The 26,662-nt window shown below is 39.3% G+C and overlaps 1 protein-coding gene across 37 annotated transcripts in view; it reads right to left on the bottom strand.

Moving 5' to 3' along the window:
• The window catches only part of NRXN3 (neurexin 3), a 1,504,430-nt gene that overhangs the window by 774,540 nt on the left and 703,228 nt on the right, over positions 1 to 26,662 (bottom strand). For all 37 annotated transcript variants that reach the window (XR_011432271.1, XR_011432272.1, XR_011432275.1 and 34 more), the window contains 4 exons: positions 14,029 to 14,148; positions 5,826 to 6,207; positions 4,842 to 5,032; positions 3,858 to 4,031 (listed from right to left, as the gene is read on the bottom strand). Coding sequence is in view for 31 of the 37 variants with exons in the window: in XM_070250266.1 (XP_070106367.1) it covers positions 3,858 to 4,031; positions 4,842 to 5,032; positions 5,826 to 6,207; positions 14,029 to 14,148 (867 nt within the window). In the remaining 6 variants the exon portion in view is untranslated. The remainder of the gene's footprint in view (positions 1 to 3,857; positions 4,032 to 4,841; positions 5,033 to 5,825; positions 6,208 to 14,028; positions 14,149 to 26,662) is intronic.

The following is a 26,662-nucleotide window of genomic DNA, read 5'->3' as shown; positions in this document are numbered from 1 at the left end:
GAGAAATGATTTTCCATCGGTCAGGGTAAACATCAAGAAATCAGGGTAGTGCATGGCCAAACTGAAAGACACATGTGCCCAACCAGACGGGGTCCACAAAAGTAGTTCTGAACATTTAGGAGTTAAGCATGGAAGAGTCACTTGGGAGCATTCCTTGTAACCTCCTGAAGATGCCACTAAGGAATGTGGTACTAGAATTGGGCGTTTGTATCAAGGTGATTTTGGAACACTAAGGAGCTCAATTTTTTAAATTTATAAATATATAGCCAAACCCACATGGCTGTGAGCAAAAAGGCCCCAAACCAATGTCCTTTTCATTTATTCATTTATTCACTTTTTCGTTTATTCAGTCTCCAAATGAAGCACCTGTGTTTCTCTCAGATGTTTACCATCTGCAATCGTAGAATTGCCTTTCTAGCCAATACGTGCCTTGGTCTCTGCCTCAAAGCTGGCCTCAAGGTAGATATTTACCAGCTGAGTATTGAATCAGACATTATTAAAAATTCCTAGTCCAAATTGAGAGGTTGCAAGTCAAAGCTAGATGTTGGCTAGGAGTTGTCATGAAACTGTACTTAATTTCTAAATTATACACTGCATATATTAGAGACACCAAATCCTAGTTCAAGATTTTCTTTCTTACTAGAAATAATTGAGAGCCAAAGAGTAGTGGATTATTATGTTTTTAAAATAATTGTGGACTCTCTCGGGTCAGATTTAATAAGGAAAGTAACACATTTACTACTTAGGTATCTTGAAATGTCACTATCAACGACTTTGACAAGAACATATGATATATCCTGGCCTTTGTAGCCCAGATATGTGGGCATAAAACTCATTTACCATCTTGAAGAGATCCAGGTCTTAGTTTTTAGTAATGAATCCTCATCCCTACCTGTTTCCTATTCTATATGCAGAAATGATAATCAAGAAATGTGTTCTATTTTCTATGATTCCCATACTGTTAACACTCAAAGGCCTGGGTGAGGCTTCCATACTATGTACAGAGATTCATAATGATAATGAGACTTTTTTGCAATCTCTCCAAGGTTTTGTGCCCTTTGTTTCCCTCCCCATCATCTTCCAAAGTGCCCTAAAAAGCTCCTGGGATCTCTTACAAGGGCTTATTCACAATGGTGCAAACTTTCAATGGCAGTAATTTATGCCTTAACCCACTTTTTGGCCATTTTTCCTGGCCACTTAGGCTAATTATCCAAGTCATCTGTGTACAACAAACAAGGACATCCTTCCCTCAGCATTCATCTTACACTTCATCCACCCAGTGGGGCAGTCATAATGCTCCACGGGTAACCATCGTAATTATCTCCATGGCAATAGAGTGCAGTGTTATTAGGCCCATGGGATTTGCCATAGATTCGAATGATAGAGCCATCAAGTCACAGTATTAGGCTCTGAACAATCACCCCTACTCAGCGGAAGGTCAGAACCCACCCTAATGCATGTGATGAGTCATGCCAAACTGCACATAGAGCTGTAGGAAGGGATAGGAGCATTTCCTCCAATCTGATAGATAATTTCCTTTCGCTAATGCTCTCACTGTTTCTCTTAAAGCTTTCTTAAGTAACATCCATCCCTCCTTTATTCCATACATTTTAATCCACTTTTGTAAAAGTTTGTTTAGACTTCCTTTTAATCCAATACTACAGTGTTATTTTCTTATACCCCGACTTTTATATTCTGTATGCGACTGTGCTTCTAACACAGTAGCCACAGATGCATGTGGCTACCAAGCACTTTAAAGGTGTGTAGTCTGAATTGAGGTGTGCTGCTGCAGGTGTAAAATACACATTCAGCTTTGAAGGCTTAATGTGAAAAAAAGGTAAAATGTCTTATTAACAATTTTATGTTGTTTACATGCTGAAATGATAATATTTTAGAAATATTGGGTTAAGTTAAATAAAACATAGAATTAAAATTAGCTCTACTTGCTACTCTAGACCTTTACCTGCTACTTTATACCTTTTTTACATGTAGCTACTAGGAGACTGAAACTTACATATGTGGCTTACATTCTATTTCTATCAGCAACACTGCTATAGAGGTAAATGGATGATTCTTGTTCACTTTTAAATCTGAAGAGCGGATGGCATGATAAAAACACTCAACTCTTGAAGAGTGCCTTCTGTTTTTTAATACCTGCTTTTATATTATGATTTAACCTGATATAATTAATATTCCAGGATAACTGGAAACTGGAATAACTGTCATTCCACAATCTTCTAAACTAAGACACTCAATTTAATTCCCAAATGCTGCCTCTACCTCAGGATTGCTTTTTAACCCCTGAAACAACTGAGAACAGGCCAATGAGACAAAAATTCTTGACTTGAACACAATTGTGCATTTTCAGGGGAAGAAAGCAAAGTGGCTACTTCAAGTGCTTGGTGAGTCCCAAGCTCCTGTCCCTCTATACGCACACACCATATTTGGCCCACAGAATTTAAGAAATACTTATGGCTAAAGGAAAACTGGAAAGGGTTATAGGGATAATCAGTCTTATTACTAGTGCAACATGAGAAAATGACTCTTAGGCAAAGGGAAATAGCTTCCATACTATAAATCAGCCTGAGAAGCTGATGGGAAGCTTTTTATAAAAATGTGCTTTAAGGTGGTGAGTGAACCCGGATGGAAGCTGGTTAATAGCAAAGGTGATAAATGAAGTTGGATACTTAGGAGATGAATGAACAGGTTTGATGTGGTAAATTAATGAGAGACACAAGAAAACACAGTATACTGCACAAAGGACCATGAGACTCAACCAGACAAAAGAATGTATAGATCCTGGTGGCTGGGCAGACATCCTCTTTGCCTTTCAAGGTAGGTAGTGGCATGGCACCTTTTCAACCTACCCAAGGCGGCTGGGGAAGGCTGAAAATGTTCACTGCTGCCCTCTGCTGGTTAAAACTAGATTGTTTTTACAGTAAAGAACTGACTCAAGACCTATAAAATTATTAGTATCTCAAAAGACAGTGGATCATCTACAGAAACAGGCTGAGCATGGTTTGTTGTGCTGCATTGGTGGGCATGCAATGTTATTAGATGTCTCACATGAAATAATATTTGTAAACAATAGTCCTACTGTTATTGAGTACCTACGATGTGCATACCAGGCATTTTACATATATCTCTGATTTGCATATATTATCTTCCAAGGTAAGTTTTATTGTCCCACTTTACAGGTAAGAAAGATATAGTTCAGAAGGGTTAAGTAACTTGCCAAAAGTCACACAGCTAACAAGAACTACTATCTGGATGTAAATCCAGGTCTTGATAACATCAAAGCCCATGCTGTTCCACTGTACCACACTAAGAAACTGCCTAAGGATGCCTGACATCCAGTAAGTACTCAATAAATACTAGTTCCCTTCCCTCATGATGCCATTCTGACATCGTTTTCCTACCTCCTGCTGGATTTGCATTAAATTATGCAGTTGCTATCCGCAACATAAGAAACATTTTATTAATGGTGACACCCATATGAAAGTCTGATTCACACCTCCCCAACTACTAAAATATAAATTAAAGTCCCTGATGCCCCTTCAGCCATGCTGGAAGCAAAGGCACAAGTCAGGAGAAGCCTGATGTCAATGCCAGGGAAAGTCCTCCATTGGCAAGTATGTGACACTGGAAGACATCTGCCAACATACATTCCCGGAGCCTGTGGCACATGTCTTGACATACTCAGCCAGTGACAGGAGGACACTGATGGCAATGCAATGTCGGATGGTGAATGGGAATGGGAGAGGACTGGTAAACCAAGGAAGGAGGCACCGGCAGATGCAGCAAAGAGGCTTGGTGCTTGCGACAAGGCTGTAGCTTAAAAAGAGGAAAAGTTGTACCTTCACAGCCACGTTCAATTTGTCCACTCCGATGGAGGGCATCGTTGATGAGGTCTGGCAGGCGCCCATTCAAGTCCACTGATGCCAAGCAGCCCTGAAAGCCATCCCGGGAAGCCACGAGCTTTGGGAGGTTGCTGTACATGCCTTGGGCAAGACCGGCCATGTAGAGGTCTCCTGGAAAGGAAAGTAGGTAGTAAAAGTGAGTGAGAAAAGACTAGGGAGACCAGGTCAACTAAAGTCAATGCACGTTAGGCCATTTTTTAGATAATGGTAATGTAGCTGGGGTGGGGGGATAGCATAAACAAAATAATTACCAGAGTTTCTACATTGTACAAAGAAGAAACTAAAATCACTTATGTGTCGTTCATTTTATACACGTCATCTCACAAATTTTAATCACCATATCTATTCTCTGAGGTAAGTATGGTTCCCATTTTATGACGAAGTAAAGATGAACAACATTTTCAACCAAACAACCATTTATTGAGTGCTTTTTATGTACTTGTTACCAATAATATGATGAGAGTTTTACAGACATTATTACATCAAAACTCCTAACAGCCTATATAGGTAGTAACAATTATTATCTTCATTTTGCAAAAAAGTTTACGGAAGGTGAACAAGGCTAAGGAAGTTGACCAAAGTCAGCCAGGCAGTAAATGATTCAGCTGAGATTCCAAAACCTATATTCCTTCCTCTGTATTATGGCTCCTCCACATTTTGACATTTATGACCTCATCACTCAGCCCCCGACAAGCCCAAGATTTACAGAGAAAATGAGCCGTTCCTTGAGAAGGAGTCTAAGTAAAAATGGAATACATTGCATTATGGTACAATTTAATGTTGTTAAAATACAATACGTCAAATCATATGGCATGATGTATCAAAACTGCATGGTGCACCTAACCTATAGTTTGCCTGTGGAAACAGCTTTTCAATTGTAAACAATGCTCTAAGAAGGATAAACTTCTTTGCAAGGTTTACCTTTCAAATCCAGATTTTTGGCACCATTGATAACCTGAGTGACCACCTTAGTGTCCACTTTCAGGCTGTGGGTGTTACTATTGTCCCGGGTGATGACGACGTTGTGCCACTGGTTGTCATTCAGGGGGCGGTCGCTGTTGCCTTTGATCACATTGGGACCATTTCCGAGGTCAAACACGTAGTGTATGTACCTATGAGTGACAAAAACCACCCTATGATTTGAGTTTCCCTGAAGTGGTTTAATGGCAACGTGTGTATAACTGACTCTGGGGGCCTCAAAGACCCCACACTAAACTGGCATCATGCAGGAAGAATGATGACTTGACTTAGGATACAAGAATAGTCAGATCTGATTCTATCAGACTTCCCTTTACTTCCATACTTAGTGTTTACTTATTCAACATCATAAAAATCCAGAGTCACGAAGCAGTGCAGGTGGTACACTCCAAAACACTAGGGGGTGACATTTAAATTTACAGTTAATCATGCATCTTTTTCGGAAGTTTTGTTCTGGTTTTTGCTTTCATTTTGACTATTTCCCAACTCAAGGTAGTAAAATGTGTTGAAGAAAGAACAACTGTTTAAAATTTGCATATATGGGCTAATGGCATTGCTGAAAATATCTATCTTTCATTTCTTTCTGTAAATTTGGTGGTTGCTGGTAACACCACCCCAGAGATAGATACAACACACACCGCATACCCTCTTTTGCAAAAATAACACTTTTTCTCCATAGTTTTAAAGAACTACATTTCATAGTAAAAAGTCCGATAGTTTTGAATCAGTGAAAGATCTTTAAATGAAATCATGAATTTCTCTCCCTTCTAGCCCTAATCTTGACATGGATATTTTTAATCAATGAAGATGAGAGCATATATCAGGAACAAAGGGTGGGCAGTAGAATGGAATTTTTTTTATGCCCAAATTTTATGTAGGATTTGAGCTAAAATATTTAGTATAAACTATGTGATTCCTTCCACTTACCCCTTGACAAGCTCAACTGCAATGAAGTCATTGCCATCACCACTATTGAAGAGAATGAAGCCATCAGCTGAGGTGGTCTTGAACTGGAAGAAGAGGTGCATGGAGGTGTAGGCCTGGAGGGTGGCCAGACTTAGGTAGCTGCTCTTGGTCTTGAAAGTGACAGGGTCAGCAATGATGTTCCTCAGTCCAAAACGAGCCTTCAGTTCACAGTAATCAATGTCACCATTTTTGCACAAGTCAATGTAGAGCAGGCCATTAAACATGAGGCTCTGCAAGTGGCCAATGAAACTGGAGGGGACAACAGAGATGTAACGTTTCTCAGTCATGATACCAGTTTCAATGTTGTGGAATTCCAAGCGGGTATGGTCTCCCACCATTGTACCTGTGAAAATCATAAATGAGACATAAACAGGAAAAGTTATCATGCTTTCTCATAGCATCCTTACTATATCTTTTAGATCTAATTTGTTTCCACACAAAATATTAGGTTTTCCTGAGTCAGTTCCAGAAAACAAAACACTCAATAGAGTATATACTTGACTTGGCTTCAGTGGGGCAACTGATTACTGGCCCAGTCCAAGTTATATGTCCTGCATTCCATGCTCACATGTAGTTGCTCACAATGCCCCATCATGTAAAGGAAAATGTGAGACCCTGGATAACTCAAGTTAAAGGATAAAACCGTTAGTTTTCTCCATTCAGGAAAACAATTGAGTAATAATACACACTGTAAGATGATAAGTCTTTGTTGCCCTAACTTTTGCAAAGACACAGCAAATAAGCCTCAGGTGTTCACTACCAAATATTTCTTAGTATAATAATTCACCGCCCAGTCCTTCAGTACCTAATAATTCAGTACCTAGTACTTGCAAAAAAGGTTCTATCGCAGAACATCTGTTAATTTTATCTGCCCAGCAACTGTTGCTTCTTCTGATGATAACACCTAATTTTTCTTGAGGAAGCCACCCTCCCCAGTTCACCTTTAAACCATCTTGGCTGGATAAAGCTGATCCCATTCTAGCTCCTGAAGTAACAAGCTACCTAGGCTGGACCACTCAACATATTTTATCCCACTAGCCATAGAGTAAGATCTAAGGACTAAAATGCAGTCTTCAAACTTTAGAGTGATATGAGTCACCTGCAGAGCTTGTTAAAACAGTTAGTTGGGCCCCACCCTCAGAGTTTATGATTCAAAAGCCTGAGAATTTGCATTTCTAACATGTTACAAGATGATGCTTATGTGGCTGGTCTAGAGACTACCCTTAGAACCACTGCATTAGCCACAAGCCAAGCTGGTCCAGTAATATTCAGCTCCAGGGCTTTTGCTGGAACACTTATGAAAGAGGCATTCTTTGCAAGCAAGGCTTCCTGGAGGGGTAAGAAGAAAACCTAGACTGCTGGAGGCCATGTGATAACCAGATGGGCTGGGCCTGACTGAAGAGACAGAGGGCCCAGAAGACAACCACAAAACCGAGAGACACCGTTTCTCTAGGGTGATGTCACTTGAAGTTCTGGATCCAGCCAGCCAACTCTGGACTTTTTAAAACTATGTAGCAATAGATTCCCTTTTGTGCTTAAAGCATTTGAGTTGAGTTTCTGACATTTGCAATGAAAGATCCCCAGTGAATACAAACATGCTATAGACCTTTCATTACTGGTTTACCTAGGAGTGGTGAATGACTGAAGCAGAGGGGTAATGAGGAGAGCTTGAAATAAAGTCAAAGACACTGGACGTTATAATAACAAAGTCAAGGAAAACATCATTAGTTTGGCCAGAGTAGAAGATGGCTCCCTCAACATTTCTACAGAAAAATCATATTAAAATTTAGCAAACCACGTCTTAATGCCCCAGTGGTAGGGAGAAGGGAGGGGTAATTATGATTCAAAAGCCTGAGAATTTGCATTTCTAACATGTTACCTTCCATATGGAAGAAACTCCGCTAGCAAGACACTCCTAGCATCTCTTTTACAACTTTCCAGAGGAAAAGGAATGACATAATGTGAAAGATTAAGGATAATCTGAAAGAGAAACTATATGTGTATAGCTCAGCCCCTGGCACCTCCTGTTTCTCTTTAGGGGAACAAGCTGCCCTCAAGAAACACCCAGTCCACCCCACCTATCTCAGCATGGGTGTTTAGAGGAGCAAGCTTGGCTTCACTGGAGGCTGCCTGTCCCACTCCTGCTTTGGTTAGCATTCAAGTAGGCAATTCTGTCAAATTCTGAAGTTCAGTAGATTTAAGCCACGTTTTTCAATATCAGTGTTATCACTAATAAAAATTATATTTGATTTCCACCTGCCTTGTATTGTTTTTTCTCTATTGGCATAGAACTCAGGAGGCACAAAAAGGAGGTTTATATTTTCTTGGGTCCCTTAAACTTTAATATCTGGGAGACTCAACTAGATCGCACCTTCAGATGCTTAATATTAATTTCATCTCTTTGCGAGCATATTCAGATCTAATTCAAAGAATCGCTCATAAGCACAAAAATCAGATTTACACTTTATGAGCTTCTATGTGGTGTTTTGACAACTAGTGACAAATCATTCTCCTAATATAAGCAAAAATAAAATAATGATGTTGGTTAACTTAAATATAAAACTGTAATAGGACAAAAATCAAAATGCAACATAAATCTGCTGACTATTGAACAGGAAAAAGAATTAGTGTATAAAATTACTTAGTACTGAAAATCGGGCTGGTCATGAAAATGCAAGTAGTATAACCTAAATTCACATGCTCTAAAGCAATGAAGTGACTGAAATAAGCAGTCAATGTCGGTTTGGCTACAGCTGTTCATAGCAGGGCGGAGGGCTGGGGCCAGAGAATGACGGGGAGGGGGAAATCATAGCCAGTCTCCATGGAGACACAGGAACTGAACTACGATGATACTGCTAGTGGTGCTAATTCTTAATTTACAATAACAACAACAAAAAGAACACCAACGAGAACTAAGAATTGATAATGGGGTGATCACTGGTGAAGATTTGAGTTCTAAAAGGAATCTGAAGAAGCAATTTTAAAGTCAACTGGGAACTTTTAGAGAAATTATGGATAAACTGACCTCCAGAATTGAGGGGTTAGGAAGTTCTGCTCAGTAGAAAATGAATTTTATAAAGCAAGAAAATCACATAAGGTGGTGACTGAGATAGAAGAGAGATTGAAGAAGGGCTTGGATAAGTAATAGAAGGGAAACTAACAATGGAATTTGAAAGCTTAGCCACGGTCACAGACTGATTTTGGGTTTAGGATGACTCAGAGCAGCTTCACCTAGAAGTTGGGGAAGGGAGTGGCGAAAAGCGAGGTGGGGCCAGATTAGAAAGGAAATTGGCTTCACCATGTGCGAAGGAACTCACTTGACCGTGAATGGAGGTTCCAAAAAGAGTATGCTATTGCATCTGAAGAAATGATTGAAGTGACTGCTTAAAGTTGGAAACTTGTGTCAAACTAAGCAAATAAATGTTTTGTAAAATCTGTGTATCATCTAATCAATATTAGTAACTTTTCACTCGTCTCTTTTGAAAGCTGTCTGTAGACTAAAACTCTTTTCCACAGAAGGGATGAATATATGCACACTCCACAGCAGCTGCCTTCAAATTTCAGAGGAAAAAGAAGTAACTCAGGAGAAAGATAAGGAAAAACCAAGACTACTGAATATTCTCTGTATGCCAGGCACTATGCTAGGCCATTCATAACCACCATCAGATGTCAAGGTTCATGCAGGTGGTAAATGGTAGACACCCCCCAACCCCCAAACTGAACCCAGGTGTGTTTACTTCCAAAGCCCATCTCTTAACTTGTATGCTATACTGTCTTTGGAGGAAAAGCATGGCTGGTCCCTTACGTTATTGCCAAAGAAAAGCTGTTGGTGGAATTTAACTGATGAAATGTCCATGCAAAAGCTGCTGTGATGACTTTTCCCTTCTTCCCAGTGGCCAAGCATCATAATGACTTTCCATTTGGTTCATGGGTCATTGATCCAGCACCTTCCCTAGAACAGCCTTGGCTCCCATGCACACATGCACTTCCATGTCTCGTTGACAGCCCGCAAGCGGTTTACAGACCAACACTCAGAACAATGAAGTTTGTTGAGAATATAAACCTATGGAAAATCTTAGCCAAGTTCAAGCTGTAACTGCCCATGAGATGTTAGCACATAGTGGCTGGGTAGGTAGGTTCTGAGGCTGAATTGTCCGGGTTACCTGACTTTTCTGTGCCTCCGTTTCCCATCTGTGAAATAGGTATGAAGCTACCAGGATTCACTGTGTCAATACATATAAAGTACTCAGAACAGTGCCTGCTGCTCAAACTGTTATCTATTACTAATTATGCAACATTCATTTTTTTCCCCTTCTCTGAAATATGTTAATAATTTCCTGGTTATTTCACTTATTGTTTTCCCTCTTTTAGTAGAACACAAGTTCTTTTTAAGTAGGCACAACTTCTGGCCTCTTGTCTGTGTCCCATAGGGTCTAGCAGATGGCCTGAGCACAGCAAACCCCCCTCACATTTGGGGGAGGAGGTTTATTTGAGACATCTGATTTGGAGTCAGAGTTGGATTCATCACCATTTCTGTGCATTAAGTTCCTGGCCAACCTTGAGAGCTTCACAAAGAAAGAATGGAAAGGCTTAGAGGAGGCAATTTGACCTTCCATGGCTCCCAGACACGGGGAGACAATTAAGAAAATGAAGGCTTATGAAGCCCCAGTAAAGATGCCCATTTTGCCCACAATCCTCCAGTTCCACTGCTCCCACAGCTTTTTCTCCACGATATCAACATTTTTCAAAAGAATATGCTGTAAAGTGCTTTAACAAAAAAATCAGTTCTGGAGCCAAATAAATCTGGCAAATGCTACCAATTTAGCTATTAGCTGTTGATGATTAGTAGTGTGTATTAGCATATTAAAGGCTCCTAATAAGTCTTGCAGTAAAGAAATCCACTTCATTTTGTTTAACCTAACATTTCCCAAATGTTTCTCATCATGTTTTTTTTATTAATGTGAGGAAAAAGTTTCCCATGGAAAACTTTGGAAAATGACTTTTTACAGGTTGGTACTGTATGTGCTATGTGGGGTGAGGGAGGGAGAAGGAGGAGTTGACATGGACCAGAGTAGAGAAAAGGGGTGAATTTGGGCACTAGCAATAAGTTCTGGATGGAGTAGGTGGTTCATGTAGCATTAGGTCCCAGTTCTGAGGAGCATAACCCAAGTGAGGTGTTCTTTTAATTTATTCTTAATAATAGAAATTCAGCTCAACCAATCAATCCTTATTAACTGTCAAATGAACTAAACACTTTTCCAGAAATACATTTACATTACAACAAATGAAAACCACTAGGGTGAGAAATATTTCTTTCCTTGCTTTTGATTTCTTATGAGTTTGACCTATTATATGCACATTTCTGCAAACTAGCTGAAAATTTGACACCCTAGGGAACCTTAAACAGCATGAAAGGGATTACTCAATAAGCCAATAAGATACTACTCAATAATCTGAGGACTGTGTGGTATTTTAGTTTCATTGCCTGATTTTATGACTTCTGTGAGCTAAAATTAAAATTCCCAAACCCCTTATCACGGTATGAAGCCATCCAAGGTTGTAGCTCATAAGCAAAATAGCTCTTTTCTTCTCCAAAATTCCTTTATCCTTATGGCTCCTTTTTTCCATCAGCAGCAAAGTAGGGGGTAGGATGGAAAATGAAAGAGCTTCATTAATTTCAAATATCAAATTACTGGAGGACTTGGGCATTCCATGCTTTAATCCTGTTTTTTAATAATTAGTGGCAAAAGAAAGCACACTTTATTAACTACCTGTATTCTAAAGTTTCCATAAAAGAATAATGTCTGAGGGAGACAATACACATTACTGCATCCTCAGTTCTGCTGTTCTTTAGGACCATAGCTTTCAGAGTGTATATCGTTTCCTATGAAAATAAAAGGGACTCACTGTCGGGAGAGATTGGGGTGAGGTCGCCATCTAGTGGCTGATGTTCAAAACATCCTGCGAAGAGCGTCTCTCTCAGCTTTGCTGGGCTAAGCCCAGAGGAGTTAGCAAGGCATGTGTGACTCATTACTGCCGCCTTTGTGTACAACTGAGTGCACCATCAGCTCATGGGGATTCCTTGAATAATTAACTCAGGCTGGCTGTGGCTTCATATAATCATTTTTACATTTCTTTGCTTATATGTATTACATAAAGCTAATTTACCCTTCGGTCATGCAGAATTGTTACGTTACCTCCCATTACTGAGTTGTGTCGTCGTACAATTGGAGGGTTTGGGAAAGTTGTGGTTCTGTTTGTCTTTGTTTGGGGGAAAGGAGAGCGAATGTTGTAGTCTACCTACTGAAATGTCTTCCCCCTCTCTCCCCAATCCATTCCATTATATTTTTCCTACATTGTAAGAAAAATCACTTTCTTATGATAGGTTGTGCTTGATTTGGTAAAATCACACAGGAGTTGGAGCTTAATTACACAACTCCCTCTAAGTGTTGTGTTCCCCTGGTGTAAAATGACAATAAGAACACTTACCTTGCAAAGTAATGGTGAATTATAGAAGATTAAAGGAGTTGATACGTGTGAGACAGCCAACCCAGGATCTAATGCCAGCTGGGCACTGCATATATGCCTCATGCTCTTCCTCTCTCCACAGACTCTCCTTCTCAACATACACACACACACACACACACACACACACACACCCTTCCCTGCACATATACTACATGGCTCACCATAATTCCCGACTCCAGGACAGACTCATAAATGTAAAATTAAGTTATAGGACCCAAAATTGCAGAAATTTTATGCTGGAAAGGGCCTTAGCAATAGCAGAATTTCAAGTTTAAAAATGAGGAAATGGGGAAAGGAGGTTTAGTATATCTCGTTCAAAGGCATAAAGCATTTTGGTGACAATGCCTGTATTAAACTCCAGGGTACCTGACTCTAACCTGATTATCTTATTCACAGAAGAAACTCTAGAGATGACTTAGGCCACTGACTTCATTTGACAAGGCCCAAAAATGATAAGTGACTTTCCCAACATCCTGCAGAGAGTTAACATCAGGACCGAGGTCACCTGATACCAGCAGTGCTCCACATGGTACCTCCTGCTGCGCCAAATTTTCCCTTCATTTACGGACAAGAAGTCTGCGTAAGAGATACACACTGCTCTGGAATATTAGAGAGTGCAGACTTACAGGATGCAGCATGTAAGATGCACTTAGATATGCCCTCTCTCTTCCACCCTAGACCTCATTAAATTATCCATCAAATTCTGCCTGAAGATCTACCTTTATAAACTACTCCTGATTTCTCCAGCCCAAATTGATACTTTTCTCTTATGATTGACAGTTATAATCTTACCCACAAAAATTAGAATCTCATTATATGTTCTTTGTCTTATTTTCAAATACTCTAAGACCTATCTAATGTACTAAATCAGTTCATTATTTGAGGAAACAGGTAATTGTTGTCTGCTTGCTTCCTGATATCGGTTATAATCCCTAGTAAACTGCTGACATATCACAGGTTCTCGAGAAATATGTACTACTTGTGTGAGGCTCTGAACGTTCCTTTGCGTATGTATTGATTTGTTCATTTATTCATTGTCCTCCTAGAATGTAAATTCCAGGCCAAGGACTTGCTCTTGGTTCACCATCATATTCTCAGTGCCTTCTAAAGCAGTGCTTGGTACAGAGTAGGCACTCGATTAGTAACGATTAAACAAATGAATAATTGTTCACTACTTTCTAAGTATCATGCACTGATCTAGATACTTACCTTAATCTGTAATGTTCTGGATTTTTTGTTTATCCATCTCCCTCTACTAAAGAGTGACTCATATCATTGAGGGAAGGCGCTGGCACTTGAGAGGATGATTGACAAGTGATTTTTGAATAATTGAATAATAGAGGAATCTGTAGAACTCTACATGTGTCCTCCAGATGCATACTCTAGCTAAGGAGAGAGACCTATCAATATCTATCTAATTACAGTGGTGGGTAAATTCTATAATACAGATCAATGAAAAGGGACTATGAAAATACAGAGGAAGACCTTCTTAGCCTTACCTGAGCTTGTCAACAGAGAACATGACATGTGACTTCTGTTTAGCAAAACGAAAGGTTTTGAAAAAACCCTTTGCTCACTGAATGGCTGAGAGGACTATGTGAGCAAAGAGAGACAAATTCACTGTAGCTGTACTCACCTTCAGCCACGTCATCATCCACGGTTAACTTAAGGCTTTTTCCTCTGCGCACCACCCGAACGGTGTGCCATTCGTTGTCGTTGAGCTTCTGCCCCGCATACAGGGTCTCAGGTCCTTTGCCTAAAGATGGTGGTAAGTGCCAAAGTTAGAATCAATTCTAAACGTAGTGCTCAAGGCATCAGAATCGTCAAAGCCACACTGGTGCACATGACCCAGTAGCATTCGAAGAATTATCTCCCCCAACCAAAACCCATCCTAGTTTCACTGACACAACAGAATCCTCCAGAGTAGTCCCCAAATGCAAAGTTTCAATTCAGACATAACGGACAATAAGAAAGTAGTAAAAGAAATAAGTGTACTCCTTTACCTAGAGATACAAGGTTTTAAAATGCCAGTGGCAGTAAGTGAACATTTACAGGAAAAAGTAGTCAGTTGTCATTTTGTTTTCCAAAGTCTTAGACTTGAGACAAATTTCTTGAAGATACAGGAAATTCATCATACATTTTTAGAATTATTAGCTCATTTAGGCATAATACACCAGTCTGGCTTTTGGAGAGTATCCACAAATTGGATGAGAGAGTTCTGCAATATTTACTCTTAGCTTGACATTTTTATTCACCCATGGTCCTACCAGAATTCAGTGACCACAGAAATCACAATAGTAATCATCACAGTATTATAACATCAAAGTTTTAATCTCATTATAGATAATGCTCCTGAAGGGAATATAAGGGGCCCCAGACTTATCTCATTGGTCATCATCCTCCAAAAAGATCCAAAGACCTAAAAAATGAAATAATGTAAAATTCCAAAATTGAACCTGTTTAGATCAAAAGAAGGTTCAGTAGAATGTGCCACTAAATAAAGGAATAAACCAAGTTGTCTCAAAAGATCCATGCTCAAGACGCTCTAGATGATGTTCAAGTGCACCCTAGGAAGAAGCTGGTACAACAAGGAATTATGGTATGCAGGGGCAAAAACTGGCAAGATGGACAGTGAGGCACTAAAACAATTTTTTAGTAGTAGGGGAGAAAATGTCGTGTTTCCCTCACCATTGAACTGAAACGTAAATTTAAAAGACAAAGAAGATTGCATAGAATCAGAGAATTTAGACCAAATTTGCTCTCTCTACGTGGATAGTTGAGCCGATGAAGAAAGATGCTGCTTAAATCTTCCTGGATTAGTCAATCAATATATTTAAAGCCCTATCTCTGGAAGTAGCTTGAAAAAAAAGATGAAATATGTAACTGGCCAATACATCCCTATGAATATTATGCATCTGAAATATTTCAGAAGACGATACACTTGGCTCCAACAGATAGGAGCACATGGCCAAGTACATACTAGGTATTTTAATGAGTGCTTGTCGGGTAATCGATGTCTACATAGGCTTTTATTTCTTTGGAAGCCATCATATAAGGTCAATACATTTTTATCTAAGTAATTTTGAAAGTTTTATTATATAGCTTTCATTAGCCACTCTCCGTCCTCCTCTATCCCTAAGACTCAAGGTATTATATACTGTTTAGGGAAGAAAATAAAAATGATTATCAATTGGATAGAGATCTTTTAAACTAGGTGACTTTAAATTGTACACTTTACTTTTGAGTAATTAATATTCCTATTAAATGCTGGTTATAAAAGTTATGATAGCAGTTGAAGTTTGGGGGAAATTTCATCTTGAAAAATAGACTTTCGAATCAGAAAGATTTCTTTTAATTATAATGTGTACAGCAGATAATTTGTATTGAAAATTTTTCAGAATGTACCTACACCCCAAGTGCAACCTGAATTCACAAAAATCCTGAGAACTCAGTGAAGAAACTTAGAGTGGGCCAAACATAATGATATCATAAAATCAATGAATCTTAGGAAAAAAATACTAATAAACCATTTTATATTCAATCTTAGCCTATCTTTGTGAGTATGCCTGCCTTTTATATTACTTAAAATGTATACATTATAACAGGACTTTCCCTACATTTCAACTGATTAGATAGCACTGTTCATTATCTCATTAAATTCAGGTCTAAGATTGATGTAACAGTCGCCTTTACGACAGCAAACTACGTGGGCATTGGGAGAAAATGGACCACATCATGTGAGTACTTTGAACCAAGAACAGATGTTCTCAGGAGAAACAAATCTGCCTTTGCTTTTTTATGTTTTTATCCTCTTTATTCTAATGGCAAATGCTTCAATAAGAAAGTAAAGAGAGATGTGGAAAATATTGGCTATGGAGGCAGAACTGTTACAAATACAGGCTATTTAAACGTCTCCTATAGGTGGCATCTGTTCTTTAGGCAATTTTTGCACATCACTTAATTTTTATGATTGGGGATAAGATAAGAGGGAGAAATACTAACACAAACACAGTTTTAGGACATCGCTACATTAGTGCCCTATTAGCCACAGAAATGTAAAGCAAGCTTTGCCTCAGCCCAATGTGTTTTTAATGATGATGACACTTTGCAGATACTTCAGCTCTTCTGGTGTTCTTGAAATGTCCACTGTAGTCAGATTCAAACAAAAATATTTAAATGTCCATTTGACTCTCAAACTTTAGGATGTGATGGCCTATGACCAAAAATGTGAAAAAAATAACTGAAACCTCTCATATCCTACCACTTGGTTACATTTGATACCTCTAACCCCAATAATTCTCATTAAGAGTAGAAAAAAAGATTCACACTCATCTCATTAAAACGGCAGGGGAATGAATATTATTCAATATTCACTTTCAAGCAATAAATACAGAAATCTCAATGAGCTTCCAAAAAACTCTCAGTCTCCAAAAGTGGAAAGTCAATGACATTTATCTTTAATCAAGTCAAAAGGTCAATTCATCCTATTAGAAGGGAAGTGATGTTTAAATTCGGCTGGAAATGTAGGCGAATAGACAAGAAGAGCAAATTTAATCTGTAGCCTAAACATAAAACTGGATTGATAAGTGATGCAAGAGGCAGACATAATGAAAGTTGAAATACAAACTGTTGGTTTTTACAAGCAGGAGGATCTAGTCTAGAAAAGACTTTTCTGGCAGATTCAAGTAGAAAAGCCAGTGAAGTAGCATCCATGAAATAATGAATGCAAAAAGTTCTTCACTGTCAGTAAGATATGGTCCAGATGAGAAGAAGAAGAAAATATTTTCCTAAAATTTGAAATTTAAAATGGAACTGCTGGGAACTTAAAAGAAAACCTCAAAGCCATCAATTTTCCTGCACTGTCTTTTTTTTTTAGTAGCTAGAAGTATGATGTGCAATTGAGTACATATTGGATGCATATAATTGATGCATGTTTCCTTCTTTTATAGTTTAAGTGATAAATATTGATCACAAAACAATCCTTTTTTCCCTTTAGTCTGCTTAGATCATCACCGTTTGATCTAAATACAGAAACCTAATAAGTTATCTGACACCCTGTGAATTTCCCAGGTAATGACACCCGTGACTGAGTGACTGAGCAAAGAAGCAAAATCACAATTGAAGATTTCCGGGATGAAGAAGCCTGTAGACGTGTTGAACTGTTTGTTACTGTAGAACAAACAGCCTTTAATGAATCCTTTGGGTAATACCACCCAGATGCCCACTCTTGATCTAGCTTCAGTGCAAACTCATTTAGCATTGTCTCTTTTAGTTAAGGCTTGTCTCACAGAAGATAGTCTAATTTTCTGCTGAATGGGGGATAGAGAATGCGGAATCATGGATGAAGGACACAGACTGGATTGTTTTCTTGACCTAGCCTACAGTAACCCTATGGAAGTCCTATTTCTTTAGGAAGCCAGGATTAAGAATAAAATCATAATGAAAAATTAGGAGAAAAGTACTCGGAAAGAAATCACTGCTGATTGCTTGGAGGATGATAACACTAAGAATTTAGGAGAATGTTCCCTCTTTCAGCAGATAGAGAATGGGAGTGTGTGGGAAAAATCTATATTCGAGCATTGTTAAAGACACACACCTCCACAAGGTGGAATTTGGATTTTAATTATTTTGAACCTACTTAGTTGTGTTTTCTTTTTTTAGCAGACTGTTCATACTACACAAATTTGTTATTCCCTCCAGGAGCAAAATAACCAGTCAAACTAAAAGATACCCCCAATATACATTAGTTTGTCAATATATTTCTAAGACCTGACCAAATCAACTAAACCAGAGGGTTTTGCTCATATGCAGGGAGTAGAAATTCCTTCCATCTACCACAAGTGCTGTTTCCAAGAGCGGATGGGTAACATTTGAAGACTTGTTTCATTTGGGGTGAGGGAGAAGCACTAAGGAGACAAAACCTGTACCAAAATCACTTTGCTTTACCTGAAACTCTTTCTAGTTGTGCAAGAAGGGAAAAGGAACAGTAACTGTATTTCCCTTGGAGCTATGTTTCACATGAATCAAAATTCCTATAACGCACAGAAAAATATGAAATTCACTCCCTTAGAGAAAGGGATAGCGAAAGGCAAGTGATTATACATCTAAAAGACATGGTAAATAAATACTCAAAATGATGGACTGTGTTAGGTTTAAAGAACATCAAAAATACATAAAAAGAGAAAACTTACCCTCATTTCCACCGGCACCTTAGGTTAGGCTAGCTGAGCTGTGACAACCATTTTACTAAGCCTATGGCACCATATATTTCCTCAGTCTTCCTCCCCAGAGAGAATAGATTAAGCAAGTAAAAGGAGTGAGGAGGAAAAAAGATTGAGACTAAAGAATAAGGAAGGTGGCAGGGAAATAGGGAAGAAGCATTTATTTTCTGTCCGAAGAAAATTTCAGGTTCTGGTTGCTTTCTTTGGGTTGACAACCCAACAAAGAGTGAGAGGTGTTTTGTTTTATTTTGGTTTTATAAACATTTTTTTCAAAGGCATTCATTTTCATTGAAAAAAAATTTAAATCATATTTACTTATGAACCAGTTTGGTGAAACATTTCAAATACATCATTTCATTCTCACTGGAGTCCTCAAGCCTCAGGAAGAGCTGTCATCCCTCCTACAATAGAACTGAAAAGCATAGGAAGCTTTCTGGAAGTCTTCTATTAAGAAGCCTCCCAGTGAGATGTATGAGAAAGACTAGTGATGTGGTTATTCAACCTGAGCACATGCACCCTCCTGGAGATTCTGCTTCTAGTTAAAAACCCACTAAAAACACCACCAATACTTATTGGGCTTGAATAAGTAAATCTATCCTCAAGCCTGCCACATACAACATGTTCAACTAAGGGCTGCCAATCCCTTTCTGTATCCTGTACTCCACCCTTCCAGTGCTAATAGAGTACTGTTACTACCCTCTGGCAGTGTATCACAGAGACTGTCTATTCATATAGTTGACAAATATTAATTGAGCATCGGCATGGGACCAGGCACTATTCTAGTGTGGAGGATGAAGAGGTAAATAAGACAGACAGGGTCCCTGCTCTTACAGAGCTTACAGTCTGGTTTGGGGTGAGGGAGAATGAAGGACAATACATAAATTAAAGAACATGAGAGAATCTCAGATAGAATTGAGTTCTTTGAAGAAAATAAAACAAGGAGTATGATGAAAAGTAATTGGGATGAGCAGTGGGAATGGAGGATTGGCTATTTGATAGACTGTTCCGGAAAGGCCTCTCTGAGGTGACTTCTCTATTCTTGCCCTGTACCTGGTTGGATGGAGAGCTGTTATGTGACATGGTCAGAGAAGGCTTCTCTGAGGAGGTATGTTTGAGAAGGAGCCAAACATGCGAACCTCTGAGGCAACAGAAACAACAAAAACAGAAGCCCAGAAATAGTTTAGCATGTTGGAGGAACAAAAAGAAGCCCATATGGCTGGAACACAGCCCAAAAGAGAGGCATGGTAGGAGAGAAGGTGGTAGAGTAAGCAAAGGCCAGATCACAGGAGGCCCTGGACAACATGGCACAGAACTTGAATGCTATTCTAAATGCAACTGGAAGCCATAGGGAGGTTTTAAGCAAGGGAATCAGATGATCCAATTTAAGTTTTAAAAATCAGTCTGATTGCTATGGGTGCACTGGACCAAAAGAGGTCAATGATGGAAACAAAGAGATGTACTTAAAAGCTGTTAAAGGCAGGAAATGGCAGTGACTTGGACTAGGGAAGTAGCAGTAGAAATGCAAGTGGTGAGATCTGGGAGGTATTTGAGAGGTGAGGTCAACAGTACTTGAAGATTGATTTGGGAGATGGATTGAGAGTGGGAGAGGGAAAGAAAGGAATCAATAGGACTCCTAGGTTTGGTCTGAGAACCTGAGTGGAAGGAGGCACACTCAAATGAGAATGGAAAAATTCCAGAAAAAGTAAGACGTGGTTGATCCTATTAGCCAGGGGAATTCACTTTTGTTATTTTCGTCTTTCCTATTAGCATCAGTCACACTTGGTACTATCTCCTGGCAACTTCCCACTGCTGAGAAGTGTGAATCAAAGGTTATTTCTTACATGATTTTGTTGGTACAGTGTTAATTTGCACCTTAGGCCACCATTGCCAATTAATAAGGCAAGGTTGTTGGGCTGCTGCTGTCTTTCTTTCTCTGTCTCTGTCTCTCTTTCTCCTTCCTTCCTCCCCACATCCCTCCCACCTTCTCTTCTCCCTCCCCCTCTCTCTCTTTCTTTGTTCCTGCATGGTTTCTGTAAAATACTCTAGCCCATGCTTAGGATTGGAACAAGGAATACTCTTAACATTACAAAGCAAACACTGGCAGCCCATTCAATAGAATCTCTAAACCATGATCACAGAGTAAAATGAACCTATTCATCTCAGCTAGAAGAATGGAGCATCTCAATTTTGAAATGGAATGAACCTGGAACAGATATATCTCCAAAGAAACAAATGACTCCACAAAGATGAGAAAGAGTACTGTGCCCAGTTTACTGCCAAATCTCTACCTTAAGCCATAAATTTATAGCCTTGCTTAGCAGTGATGAGCTGAGGACAATTTCAAGATTTCTTGTAATAATCTCTCTCCATGAAGCTACTTTTCAAGAGATGAGGGCTATTTGCTCAGGGATAGGCAGAAAAATGCTTTTGTGGATATTGATTCTACTCTTGATTAAAAAAACTTTCTAAAATATATTAAATACATAATGTCCTTTCTCAAATACAGAGAAACTGAGCTAAAGAGATTTTGTGTGTGTGTGTGTGAGAAAGCTTGTCTCTGAGCCAACGTCTGTTGCAAGTCTTCCTCTTTTTGCCTGAAGAAGATTGTCACTGAGCTCACGTCTCTGCCAATCTTCCTCTATTTTATGTGGGATGCCACCACAACATGGCTCGAGGAGCGGTGCTAAGTCCACGTCCAGGATCCAAATCTGTGAACCCCTGGCAGCTGAAGCAGAGCATGCAAACTTAACACTGATGCCAGGCTGGCCTCTAAAGAGATTTTAACAGGATCTGCACTAGAATCTGCTTCCCTAACATCCTCGTATTAAATTTCCAGTACAAGTCTGTTCCACTGTAAATTGTCCAATTATGGGGGCTAGCCCAGTGGCAAGTGGTAAGTTAGTGCTCTCTGCTTCAGCAGCCTGGGGTTTTGCTGGTTTGGATGCTGGGCGCGGACATGGCACCACTCATCAGGCCACGCTGAGGCGGCATCCCGCATAGCATGACCAGAGGCACTCACAACTAGAACATACAACTATATACCGTGGGGCTTTGAGGAGAAGAAGAAAAAAAAGACAGAGATTGGCAACAGATGTTAGCTCAGGTGCCAATCTTCAAAAACAAAACAAACAAAATTTCCAATTATGAATTGAAGTCTATTAATTAATCCTAATAATTAATATTTTGCTTTAAATAGAAATTAAGAAAGGCATAATACATCTTCCATTAGTCTTCTTTCACATACTTTCCTAACCTCTCTACCTCCACCCATCCCTTCTCCGCCCCCTCTGACCCTCCCAGCTGGAGGTGTACACCTCTCCAGTAATTCAGCTGTACTTTTATTTTTCAAATTATCACTCTGCCCCCCCATATTGCAGATATTTTTTTACATCCATTGCCTCCACTTCTATGCCCTTTGAAGGAGAACATGCTACCATTGTAATCCCCAATAATTAAGGAGAGTACATTACAGCAAGTAGGTACTCAACATATTAGAAAAAAAACTAGTGAATGAATAAATAGAATTGAAAGAATTAAATAGCAAATTATTAGACAGGTTGAGGGAGGAAGAAGAAATGGAAGGGGAGTGGAAGAGAGTTATAAACTACATTTTAGCGATAGAATGAATTGGACCAATTCAAAAAGGTATTCAGTAAAGTAATAAATACATACAGTTGAGTTAATAAGGGAGGACATAGAAGGATGAATAAATAAATGACAGAGTAAAGTTATTAATTTATTGAGGGTGGAGGAAGAAAAGAAAGAGGAGCAGAAGAGAGCTGCACATTGCATTTTGGCAGTTGAGTGAACTGGACAAATTTGGAGCTAAAAGACACCAGGTAGCAGATATAAATAAAACAGACACTACTTTTCCCTTTAAATAAATATTTTTCCCAGCCAGAAGAAAATGCGGCCTTCTGGGAAACTGGTATAAGGATGAAAGAGGTACCAATTGCTCTGCACACATGATCTTACTTAGTTTTGTAATAGGAAGCTGATACAGTTTACCCCAGCTTGACAAATAAGGAGGCAGAACAAAGTTCACAAGGTCAAAGTCACACAGCTAATGGATTCAACCTCCGGTCAATTTGTTTCAAAATCTCTCCACTGAGTTTCACTTGTTCTCACAGCTTCATCATTAGTATGTCCCTCGGTTGTCCCAGTCCAGGGATTTGAGGAGGAATAAGGTGGCACCAGGTAAAGGACATGGAGAAAATGGGAAACTACTGCTAAATATGAAACAGAAAATCTAATTTGGGGGGGTTAATGAAAAATAGGACCTGACTTCACTTTGTTTTCTTTAATTTCTTTGTAGACTAGAGTCTAGAACAAGAATATAGAAGCTACTAATAAAGCCAAAAAAGATTAAAAGTTTATATTGGAAATGAAAGTGGAGGGTAAATAAATCATCATATTTGTGTGCACTTGCAGCAGACACTTTTGGTGCCCAGCATCGCATCCCCTCAGCCAACCTCAGATTTCAGCCACAGCAGCATCAGACAGTTATCGTAAGCTCACACACAGTCTCATAGTCTCCACCTCATGCAGGGCCAGCTCTTGGGCCTTCTCTGAAGTCAGGGGTACCTTCCTTGCCTACATGCAAGAGCAACCAAGTAGCAGGAGGGATGGAGCTGATGGATAAATGGCCCAGACTCCTGTGTTTGGGGCAATTCTTGGAGGTGTTCACTACAACACCCTCCATCTCCCCCACATCCACATGGCTCACAACAGAAACCTTGACCATGGACACTCACACTGCTGTTTCCTCCTTCTCTGTTCACTCTTTCTCCTCCTCCACCTCCACTTTTGTGGATCTCCAAATAAACCACCTGACCTAAGTCCCTGTCTCAGCTCTGCTCTCAAGGGAACTCAGAATAAGATGATACTTATATAGTACTTGATCATTTCCTTTGTAGTAACTCAAACATTACCACAACCTTATGAGGTAGGGAATACCAGTTGCCTATGACAAGATTCAGAGAGGTTAAGAGACTTTCCCAAAGTCACAGGGCTATTAAATTACAAAATTAAATCAAGAATCTAGGCTTCTTGACTCCAAGGACAGAGCCCTTCCCATTAACCTCTAGTTCCCTGAAGTCTGTGAAGTCCAAAGATGATAGCAGTCTGCTATCAGCATTATGGGCAGACTTAGGGGCTATGGCTGTCAATCACCAAATATTGACCAAAATGTTGAGGTTGTGAGGAAGTGGCTAGGCCTCTGAGGGCAATCACAGGGCTCTCCACTGTGGACCATAGAGGGCTTCCGAGAAAGTGAGATCACCATGACTCTTAATTAGCTTAAGTGCATTCAAGACAGAAGCTAAGAGATATGGTCTCCTTACCCAAAGTCCCTTCGGTCCCTGTGTTTCTAAATAATTACCAGATACCAGATGGAAGACTTGTTTTAGATATAAAGATATGGTCACTGGGTTTTAAAAGTATCTCAAGACAAAGAGTTCTGTGAAATGGCATTTCTATATCAATTCCCACGTTCGCAGCACCTCCTTCCCACAATAGAAAGTACTAAATCTAAATAAGAATGGGAAAAGAGTGATATTTCCAGCCTATTGCCTTGGGCCATTTGGCTTATGAGATTGATGGCATTAGCTGATCACCCTCTGTGGACAGAGGGAGTTGTCATATGGTATGGTCGTGTCAACTGGGTAGACACTCCTATCCTCTTAACATCTGGTTTGTGCAACTAGGGGATCCAGGAGGCTGGATTAGCAGAATAATCACTCTGTTCTTGTCTGAGTTCACTAAGAAGATGATCCTTCTCCCTTCTAAAATAATATGTATCTAGGTTTGAAAACATGAGAAATTATAGCTCTCCATCTCACTAGAAATATCATCTCTTTATGGTGCCCACTAAAATAAAACTTGCTAGACAAGAACATAGAGGAAATAATTAAAAACGGAGCATCAGCAAAAATAGATCAAGAGTATTTTAATTTAAATGTATTTGTCTCCTCTTAAGTAAGACTTAAATGCAACCAGTTCCTAATGCAGCAAGTGCGCCTTTGGGTAAGGCACGCAAAGTGACTACCTTGGCAAACATGCTAATTTCCACGTGCTGTCTTTCCACCTTTGTGCAACAGTTTAGATACATTATGGATGTGAACTTCAGACTATCGACTGTTTTATCCATGCACCCTGAATTCCTGATTAAGCTAAGGGCACTTTTCTTATTGAAGAGGGTGAAATCACCACCCCACTTCCAGGCTGTATAAAGAAAGATGAGTTTAATTGAAAAGTTCAGCACCTATTATAAAAGCACTGTAGAAGTTTCTCGGGATGCAAAGATGAAAAAGACCCACCCACTGTAATCCAGGAGCTCATAGTCTACTGGGAGAGTTGAACAAATAGAAACTAATTATGTGGGAGAAATTGCTACAGAGGTGTGCACTGGGTACCCTGCTGATGGCGCACTTAGTCCACCTGGAAATCGGAGTCATTAACTATTCTTTTCTCTTCACATTTTTCATGCAGGACCATATAGATCATGTAAGGCAGAGACCAAGACCTTCATTTCTATATTCTTCTCAACTTTAAACAGCACTGTCCTTGGCATGCACAGTGGATTCTCAAACAGTTGAAAAGTGAATAAATAAATTTCTTCCTCTTCTCACACTTTCGTTAGACTCTGTTAATAATAGCTAATACGTATATTGTACTTACCAGACACTGGTCACCGGACACCACTCTAGTGTTTCATCTATATCAGTTTATTTAATACTCATATCAATCCATACAGTTGTTATGGTTGATTGTATTGTTGACAATATTTACTGTTGCTTCCTATCAGCCTTTTCCTAATGAGTCTCTCCTTTCTGGAGGATACTATATCCAGTTCCATGATGTCAGGCATTTTGTGTGACTTGCTTCATAGCAGGTTTAAGAATCATCACATCATATCACAAGCTCTCTTTTCCCTTTCCCACAAATCCAAGATGTGACAGATTGGGATTGCTTCCTCAGCCAGGGTCCAGAAACAAAGAGGACATAAAGCAGAGATGCAGCAGAACCATGATGGACATTAATGTGAGGGGAAAGTAAAGCTCTGTTCTTTTAAGTCACTGAGATGGCCGGGAAACATTTGTTACTGCAGCAAAACTGAGCCCAGCTGACTGACACATGGGTCCTACTAATACCCACATTTTACACTTGGGGAAACTGAGGCAGAAAATGTTCAGTCAATTGACCAAGGTCACGTAACTAGTAATTGCTGGGATTTGAACCTGGGTATCTGTAACTACTATACTATGCAGCTTCTATTAAGCAAGGGATGAAACAAGGATGGCTAGGATATGCAAAGATTAATCCTCACAGTGAAATATTCTACACATGACCTACACAAAAAATATAAAACTACTAAACCAATGTATATAATGGGCATGCCTTTAACTTCTGGGTGGATAGAAGACAAAGAAAGGCCAAAAAAAGGGAAGGTAAAATAAAATGGGAAAAGAGAGAAACATATGGAGAAAATGTCATGGGAAGAAGCGCATTAAGAGAAATCTCAATATTTTTCAAATTGCTCAGAGGTAAATCTCTCTTCTGGAAAAGTGAAACTCAAGATTTTTAGCTTTAAAATTTTGCCAGAACACAGAACTAATAAAAGTGTTTGGAAGCATATACTTTGGAAATTATCTGGGGTTTTATTTCCACTTTAATAAAATAAACTCCTCTGTTTGTGATCTATACAGGATGACAAGTAGCACATCTCACCCAGGGGGATGCCATTTATATGCATGGAACAGTCTTGTCATTTTAACTTTCAGGTTTGTCAGTGCTGTTAAGGATAATCTAGGCCAGTGGCTCTCACATTTTAAACTTGATAAGAAGCATCTGAGGATAATGTCAAGAATGCAGATTCCAGGACTCCAGAATTTTCATCTCTTGCCAATCTTTATTTCTTTCCTCGGCTCTATTTTCCAATTTTAATTTTTTTCCAAGTTATCTCACAGACATTTCTTATTTTCCCAACCTTTTCTCTCCAGTATCATTCTCAGGGTCATCACCATCCAGTTCTTCAAGCCATTAGGCTGG

The sequence above is a fragment of the Equus caballus genome, chromosome 24 (assembly GCF_041296265.1).
Source record: "Equus caballus isolate H_3958 breed thoroughbred chromosome 24, TB-T2T, whole genome shotgun sequence".
NCBI lineage: Eukaryota > Metazoa > Chordata > Mammalia > Perissodactyla > Equidae > Equus > Equus caballus.
The sequence above is the reverse complement of the archived record's forward strand: the minus strand, read 5'-3'. Positions and strand labels throughout refer to the sequence as shown.